General features: G+C 42.4%; 1 protein-coding gene across 1 annotated transcript in view; it reads right to left on the reverse strand.

Annotated features, from left to right (window-relative positions):
* The window catches only part of ncapd3 (non-SMC condensin II complex, subunit D3), a 32,772-nt gene extending 24,975 nt beyond the window's left edge, over window positions 1-7,797 (reverse strand). Inside the window, exons 1-11 of the mRNA XM_063221582.1 lie at window positions 7,706-7,797; window positions 7,104-7,258; window positions 5,160-5,322; window positions 4,462-4,628; window positions 3,916-4,092; window positions 3,454-3,515; window positions 3,150-3,234; window positions 2,434-2,570; window positions 1,768-1,840; window positions 1,013-1,138; window positions 530-797 (exon numbers count right to left, since the gene is read on the reverse strand). Of these exons, the coding sequence (XP_063077652.1) occupies window positions 530-797; window positions 1,013-1,138; window positions 1,768-1,840; window positions 2,434-2,570; window positions 3,150-3,234; window positions 3,454-3,515; window positions 3,916-4,092; window positions 4,462-4,628; window positions 5,160-5,322; window positions 7,104-7,258; window positions 7,706-7,754 (1,462 nt within the window). The 5' untranslated portion in view covers window positions 7,755-7,797. The remainder of the gene's footprint in view (window positions 1-529; window positions 798-1,012; window positions 1,139-1,767; window positions 1,841-2,433; window positions 2,571-3,149; window positions 3,235-3,453; window positions 3,516-3,915; window positions 4,093-4,461; window positions 4,629-5,159; window positions 5,323-7,103; window positions 7,259-7,705) is intronic.
* Between the last annotated feature and the right edge of the window lie 1,093 nt (window positions 7,798-8,890).

The raw sequence follows: 8,890 nt of genomic DNA on the forward strand, positions 1-8,890 counted from the left end.
AACAAAACAAAATAGGAGCAGAGATAAGAATTTAAGAGCACTGTGAAATTGTTAACGCATAGACAAAAAGGGTCTAAGAGGGTAGGCTATGCCTTTTCCCCCCACACACATAGGCGTACACATTCAAGCGACTTTGAGTATCATGAAATTATCATTATTATTACATGAGGGGTGCTGGTAACAGGGCCAGTTTTTCAAAATTCCTCCCATTACAAGGGCTGAACAACTGTCCCTTCTCTGAAGGTTTTTTTTATTACTCCCAAACCCAAGTTCGCTACAACAACTTGACTAGGCTAGTGATTCAAGCAGTTGTGGTGTTCTCTATAGGATGTATTTACTCCAGGAGGAAAATGCGAAGGATATCGTAATTCATTAACAAAAACGGAAATCGTTTAAAAAAAAAAAGGGTTGGGGGAGTTACATTTTCGGAAACTATGGCGGCCAAATTTAAACTATGGCGGGCCGCCATAGTTTCCTCAATGTATGGGAAACCCTGACAGTCTTTCCACACCTTCATGTTAGTACTCACTGGTCTGGAAGAGCTCCTGCACGCATCGCGTGTTGTTGTGGGTTTGCAGGTCCATGCAGCGGGCCAGGCACTGCAGGGCGTGGGCGCGAACCGTGGCCGACACGTCGGAGCTGCGTCGGAACATGAGCGTCTGGACCAAGAAGCGGCGCGTCAAGAACTCCGCCTGGCCCTCCTCCAGTGCGCTCCGCTGCTCCTCGCTCAGCTCCTCCTCCCCCATGTCATCCAGGAGCACCATCACCACATCCAGCGCGAACATCCGATACGCCACCTGGAATAATAAAATACACAATATAAATAATATTAGGGCTGGGCAACGTTAACGCTTTAACTATTGAGGTCATTATCGGTTTTTTGGGAACAATTTAATGCGATAAAATTTTTTCATGTTTGCCCACCCCTAAATAATATACAAAATATAAGCGAAATAACCACCATCCGTGTGGACGTGGTCCATCACGGTGGAGAACTGTGGTAAGTGCTCACCTGTGTCTTGACAGAGTAGCCGTAGAGCCACTGGATGAAGGTGGCGCGAGTAGCCAGAGGCATCTTCATCACCAGCTGGCCCACGGCACGCGAGCCCTTGCTGCGGTAGTCTGCCTTCTCCACCATCTGAACACAAGAAAACACACACATCTTTTGAGCCGAACAAGCTGAATCCCCAACATACGGTAGTCAGAGATAGGGGTGTAAATCCCACCCTTCATGGCAATTCGATTCAATATTGATTTTTTAGGTCAACGATTCGATTATTTACGATTTTCGAATAATGATCTATCGATTCTCTTGTGGAGGAATCGATTAATTGAATTGTGGGCTGTAGGATCGATGCATCTATTCAAAACGATCATTATTTACAGCCCTAGTCAGAGATATGGTTTGTGGAAAGGAGCACTCGCACATCAGAGTGGTAATCCACCTTCTCCCACCATCCTAACATACCAGAGAACACAAGGCTAGTGTTTAGGTTCTGCCCTTACTTTATTTTTTGTTTGTCTTATTTTAACAGAATAATACACCATTGATTAGATTTTTTTAACTGAACTGAATCCCGCAATTATTGATAGGTTTAAGGAATCCAGGACAGTACTTAGATTTTAAAAAGCATTAACAAAAAAAGACTTCAGGTACGATCATATCAAAGTTTTCAATCATTTTACATTGAGGAAACTACGTAACAATAATCGTACTTTGTGAAACTAAAAGATGCCGTTTAGTTAGTGAGTAAGATTGAGCATTACCTTGTCGCAGATGTGTTGAACCAACACGTACAGCATGGGCATGACAGCCTCCTTCAGCTCATCAACCACATGGCTAAAACAAACGACAATAGCATAATCAACTTGTCTTCTTTTGTGTATCATATAAGTGGGTATACTGCTGGCCAACTTAATTTCCCAGTGGAGTTAATGAAGTTACTCTACTAATTCTCTTCAAGAGCACATAAAACAGCAAGCCCTTTTTTAATGTATTTTATTGGCAGATATGCCTTTATTTTATATGACAGTGTGAGATGGTGGCAGGACGAGATCGAGAGAGAGAGAGAGAGAGAGAGAGAGAGAGAGAGAGAGAGAGAGGGCATTTCTCAAGGTTAAGTGTTCCAACCTTGCTACGACGAGTAACGCCCATTTTTCACGGATCCAATCACTAGTTCTAAGTGTAATTAACTATTGGATACTTCTTGGTGATATCCAATTCTTTCTTCCCCTGTATTAATGACTGTTACCGTTTTCCATTCAGTCTGCTGGGTGTGTGTGTGTGTGTGTGTGCTCACGTGCATGCATGAGCACTTGCCGTTGGTCCTAAAAGCCGTAAACAGGTGAACCACCAGAACAATACTTCTCTTCCTGCCAACGCGTGCACACACTCGCACACACCCACACACACTTGCGTAGTGTTCCACTGACCAGATGAAGTTGATGGCCTGGTCCCGGGCGGAGAGCACGGCTTGAGACTGCACCAGCAGCGTGGGCTTGGACTGGCCCTCGGCCTTACCCATCATGACGATCACGTACAGCATGCGGCTGAACACCGACTTCAGACACTGCACACACACACACAAACATACCAACCAACAGAGTTGGTAAAGTAGAAGTAGAAGTACTCTTACAGGTGTAAGTACAACACTAGTGGTATATCACATCACAACTTCTACTTCTACTTTATACAGCTCTGCAAAGAAACACAGACACACACACAACGACAGTGTCAGACAAAAAAAACATGCATACAAGTTGTTTGGCATGTAAGTGCTGTCATGGCCTAATTATTTGACTGTTAATCAGAAGACTGTTGCTTCCAATCTCACATCATCCATGGCTGAAGGGACTTTTGGGCAAGGCATCAGAGCCAACATTGTTCCAGGGAATGTTTAACAAATACCCTTTACCTTAGCAACTGTACGTACTTGTATGAAAGCATCAGCTAAGTGAATTGTAACGTATACTATATTTTGTTTATTTTGAAAGTAATGTCAAGTGGGATATGTGAAGATACACATGCGAGAGAGCGAGGCAGAGATTGGGAACATGCGTCAGTCTATGATTAGATTATGTGGATAAAGTTTGTGTGTGTGTGTGTGTGTGTGTGTGTGTGTGTGTGTGTGTGTGTGCGTGTGCGTCACCTTGTCCTTTGCTACATTGCTGGAGCACAGTATCCACAGTCCATGGTAGGCCAGTTCAGTCAGGGTCTGCATCCGATCAATGTCCCTAAAATGGGATTATAGCAAAACAACAAAATCTGCAACTTGCATTCCTTTAGGTTACAAATATGCAAACATCATGTGTACCCGCGTACACACACACACACACACACACACACACACACACACACACACACACACACACACACACACACACACACACACACACACACACACACACACACACACACACACACACACACACACACAAAGTCCCAACACTTACACTGAACCTGAAAAAGATATTACTTCCACACCGGCTTCAAAGCGTGTGAGCTCGGTCAGGACCTAAGTACAAAAAAACACAATGAAATCATTATATAAACACACAACAATAAATGTGTATTCATTCATGGAAAGATAAATCAAACAATATACCCTTCTGCCGCTTTATACGGACACATTTTTATACAAATGCAGACAATACCCCTCACAGTAACACAGAGGAATACATCAAGTCTCCTGCACAAACATTAGCACTCAAACTCTTACATAAACATACAGCTGCTTGCACTGACGCAGAACACAAATGATCCCCCCCGGAACACAAATTAGCGCACATACACACACACACTGTAGCCTGCACTGCACAAGGCATCCTTGAGCAGGTGAGTAGTGCCTCAATCTCCCACACTTGAAGATACAGGCTTGCACCAATACACACACACACACACACAAACACACTCACCTGCACACACACGTTCACACACTGTGGTCTGCACTGCAGCGAGGGGTCCTTGAGCAGGTGAAGCAGCGTTTTGACCAGGGCCTCGATATCGTTGCGTATGCGGAGAAGCTCCCGGGCGGAGAAGGACGTCTCCAGCTCGTCGTTGCCTTCCTCATCCTCATCGTCCTCATCGTCCATCTTGCCAATCAATCAATGTAGATGATAACCGGCATAAAGAAACGGTGCAATTGAATTAACCAAGTTAAAGTTGAAATTTCATAACTTTTGTTAAGACATGTTGGTTACTCTAGTACAGTGCTCCCAAACTTTTTGTTAGGTGGGACTGATATTTCAAAAGTCAAAAACCTTTTGGGACCCAAGTCTAAAGACATTGTTCGTAATTCGCAAAATGAAGGAGTATTCGTTTACCCTCATAGGATATTCTATTAATGACTGAACAATCATTTCAACAGTTAGTATTACTCAAGTTTTTAACATCGAAAAAACCCCAACCCATTTTTGAGAAACAATGTGATAGACTGAATTAATGCACCCATCTACACTTGCCTCTTTGTCATTCTTGGCACGTTTCCGCCCCTTTGCTTTGGCCTGGGAGTTACTCGGTGGGTCTTTCTTGCGCTTCTTTCCAGACAGGTCGTTGGGCCAGCACTTCTGGATGAGGCCCAGGGAGCTCTCGAACAAGATCTGATGGAAAACCCGATTGGCAACGCTACCTGCGGTGTGTACAGACAGGGGATATGCAACAAAAAAGCTGATGATGACACTGAACAAGTAATCTTTACAAATAAACACTAGTCTATCTTGACACTGCTTCCTGTATGCACAGGACATGCAACAAAAATAATTGATGGAAGTAAATTTAACAAATGAATAACAGATTAATAACAATTAGAATCCACCTGCGAAATCAAGTCAAGTGGAGTGGCATTTAGGTCATAGAAATAGCACATAAATGAGAATAAACATTGTATTCAGGAAGTTTTATCATAAGGTGAATGACATGCTTTGACTGAGTTGTAACGCAACTCTTTTATTTAATTTATGGCCTATTGGTTCAGGGGTGGGGTGGGTGAGTATTGGTCACTGACTAATGTTCCCGTATCCCCATCCTTAGACTGTATAAAAAAGTTCATTTTCGCATCTTCAGATATGGTTTACAAATAAAACAATGAAGTAATGTGCACTGCACACATACTCTACAGGTACATTCTTATTAGTATTAAGTGGTGGGTTGATGATCTTACCTGGTATCTTCAACAACAGCAGATACACAGAGGCTGCCTGTAACGCATGCAAGCGGTCTTCTAGGCTGGACGCTTTTGACTTGCCCATATGGATGAAGTGGGATATGACTGCCACCAGAGCTTTGATGGAGATTCCATTTTCTTTTAACAACACCCAGACGTTCTGTGAAATTATTATTAGAATAGATTCAACTTCTGCTGCCATTACCAACGTTTAAGTGTAAGGTGTTATACTATAGAGACATACAGAACAGAATCTATGCGACCAAAAGTGCAGTTTATGTAAGTTAAATAAGGGATATGGGTGGTTGACGTTTAAGGGCGTAACGCAAAAAAAAAAAAAAAAATTTCAAACTCATGAAAAAAATGATGGATAAAAATTGGGAAAAAAATAGAAAAAAATAAAGCACTTAGTGGTCTGTGGAATTTCACCTTATTTTTGCCATTTTTGGGAAAATGTGTCCTGCATCAACACATAGCATAGGCATGTCACACCGCAGGAAAATGGAGTCACACCACAGGGAATTCACTGCATTATGGCCATTTAAATCCATTTAAATGACTGACATCTGAGCTCATGCTAACTTGATAATGATATTGTGTTTAATCTTAATATGTGTTTTCATTAATAAAAAACTTTTTTTTCCTCCTATAAGAGCAGTCACACCACAGGACACCATAAAATGAACCTAAGCATTGCGTGACAGAAAGATTGCAATATGAAGACATATTAAGAGGTTAAGAGTCACCTTAAACTTCCACAGCACTCTCCAATAACTGAGGTACTGACTGGTTAGGAGCCAGTCTTTAAGACCCTTGTAGTTGGCCTTGCAGCTGCCCATTCACAAACATTGACATACATGTCACCCCACAGGACGTAATTTGTGTTACGAAATTGAACTTGTAGTTAATATTACTGTCTTGATTTTTTTCACATATCTTAATCTAAAGTTAAGATTTATGCAATCATGCCAAATGCTTCATACATTATTCAAAATGTTGTTGGTTAATTTATATATATATTATTATATATTGTTTCATTAATGTTAGTCACACCGCAGGAAATTTGACATATAAACCTTTACATAAATCTTAACAAAAATGTTTCTTCTCATCTAAGACTAATATGAAACATAATGTACCACATCTTCTTTCATTGACATTTGTTTTTTTAAAGGAAAATAACAGTTTTGTAGGTTTTTAACCAATGTTACGAAAAAACAAGGCGTCACGTCTCCCACCCATCTACATAATTATTATATGGTTGTGACGTCATCTGTCGAATGCTCCATTCATTTCAACGGGGCTCCCCAACGTTCGGACGTCTGTTATTTTTCGATAACGGACGGGTTGGTCTATAACAGACCGCTGTCAATGGTAACAAGACTTTTCACTGCTAAAGCGACTTTTCAACAAGACTCTAATCAGCTGCTGTGATAGACAGCAAAGGTTGTCCTGGCTACCGCTGTCAATGGCAACAAGACGTTGCTAAAGCCAAGTCAGTGGCTAAAGCCAAGTCAGTGGCTAAAGCGAATGTTTCATATCACTCCGCAGGGGGTCCGGTCTTTTGTCACTCTAATCAGCTGCTGTGATAGACAACACCTGTTGTCCTGGCTAGCCTACCTAGCTGTTGCCTAGCGGTGTTCCACAACGGCACTGTTTTGTTTTGCGCAGCAACAATCTTAACATTAAATAGGTCTAAAGAAATGTCCCCGCATGTGTGAATCATTTAAGTATATCCATATAATAAGCGGGTTAACTTTCGGCGAGTCGGTCGCTTTAGAGAGAACAAGACCCCTCCGCTCTGCGTCGGGGTCTAAAGATTCTCTCTGTCGTGCTGCTATTCCACGGTAGCGACCTTCTCGCCGAACGTTAACCCTTACATAAAAGATACAGTTCACGTGATGTCCTTTGAACAAGCACATAGCAAAACAAAGTATGTACCTGAGCACTTTCTGTATTGTCATTTGAAAACGGCAGCAGCTCTGTGTGGACACTTCTGAAGACATCCGTTCCTCCAGCTGTTATTTGGTCCACGATAGGAGAATCCAGCTTTTCAGCATCACAGAACTCCGCTTCCCAAACAGCGTCCACCCAAACTGCAGGAGTTGGAACTTGTTTAGTACGCGTTTGTGCTAACTGTGCTGTTGTTGTTTAGTTCTAGCTTCATGGCACGGCCGCACTAGTTCATATTCATAATCATATTAGACTCAACTAGCTAACTAGCATAGCATAGCTTGCTTGGAGTGGATTTTCGTGAGGGTGGTCAACTATCATCGCAAGTGCAAAACAAATTGAATTGACAACTTAATTCAATTGACTGAACTGACCATTGAAGGCGCCTAGTAATGCAAACTATCATGCCATTTGCATCTCAATTAAAATGTGTGCAAGGAGGCAACTTTGTAAATGTTTTGCCGTAATGGCCAGAATCTTTGGCTATATCTCGTGCGCCCGCCATAATTTACCTAATATTGCGATATTTCTATCCCCAAATCACACAGAAACCACACATTCCACATTGAGTAAAAATGGGATGAACAGACCTTTCGGTACATCTCTTAATTTTAACAATTCCAAAGCTTCGAACTCCATCGTCAAGTTGTCAAATCTTCAATTCTTCAAACCTTCCTTCGCGCCAAGCGCAAAACTTGAAAACAAGAGAAATTTGACGGAAGGAGTCTGCAACGGCTACTGTCATTGGTCCTCCACCAACGTGCCCTATATCCTATTGGTCGACCAACAGACAGCGGTATAGTAGGCGGGTCGTCTTGATTTTTGACAGTAGGCCTCTAGCCCACCACGACTGGTTATGTGGTTGCATTCGTGATGGCGCACTGCTGCTTTTGCTGTTCTGTACTGCTTTTGCACGGTCCCTTTCATTTCAATGCGATTCTGGTCAGAATAGAATGCAGTGAAATGGCAAAGTGCACATGCGCGCTGCACAGCAAACGCAGCAATTCGCTATCACGAGCGAGTGAAAGACTGACATTCATAAAAATGATTGATTTGCAGTGGGAAAAGCGTGTTGTTAATATCCTTGCCGATATTTAGTTACTACAAAGGAATTTTCAATGGTACAAAGTCAAACAAGTCCTGAGCAGATTTTCAAAATATTTTTTTATAGGAAATCTGGTGGGGGTGGTTATTATGTCTCCAGAACAGCAAGTTGAAGGAATGGGCACACTCTGATCTTGGTCAGTCAGTGTTGCCAGATTGGGTTGTTCCCGGCCTAAATGGGCTGTTTAGTAGACTTGGATTTCGATATATGTGGGGCATTTTTTTGCAGTGTAAAAATTACCATTCACATCGGCCAACCCAGATCTTCTTTCTCACCTGACGACCTTCCTATCATTCATTCTCTCACTGTGGTAGTGGCACTAAGGGCTGCCGCTGCTGCTGTGCCAAGCAGCGGAGGAAGACCGCGCTGGAGCCTGCAGTGGGAACAAGAGGCCCAGGTCAGGTGACCCGCCTTCGGCTCCCCTATGGACAAGCCAACGCCTGGTCCCTCTGCTCAAGATGGCAGCAGGTAGTATAGGTTGATATGTACGTTTTGAAACATTTCATATAGATTTTTCCATTTGGTGTTTTTTTTAACTTCTAGGACCCCCCCGAATACAAATCCACCTGTTTCCATTTTTTTCGTGAACATTTAGTGGCAAATTCAAGATGGCTGCCATTGTGTGTAGAAATTTCACCATTAATGCCGTTTTAAGGTTCAATTGAACTTT

The sequence above is a fragment of the Engraulis encrasicolus genome, chromosome 17, assembly GCF_034702125.1.
Source record: "Engraulis encrasicolus isolate BLACKSEA-1 chromosome 17, IST_EnEncr_1.0, whole genome shotgun sequence".
NCBI classification, from domain to species: Eukaryota; Metazoa; Chordata; class Actinopteri; order Clupeiformes; family Engraulidae; genus Engraulis; species Engraulis encrasicolus.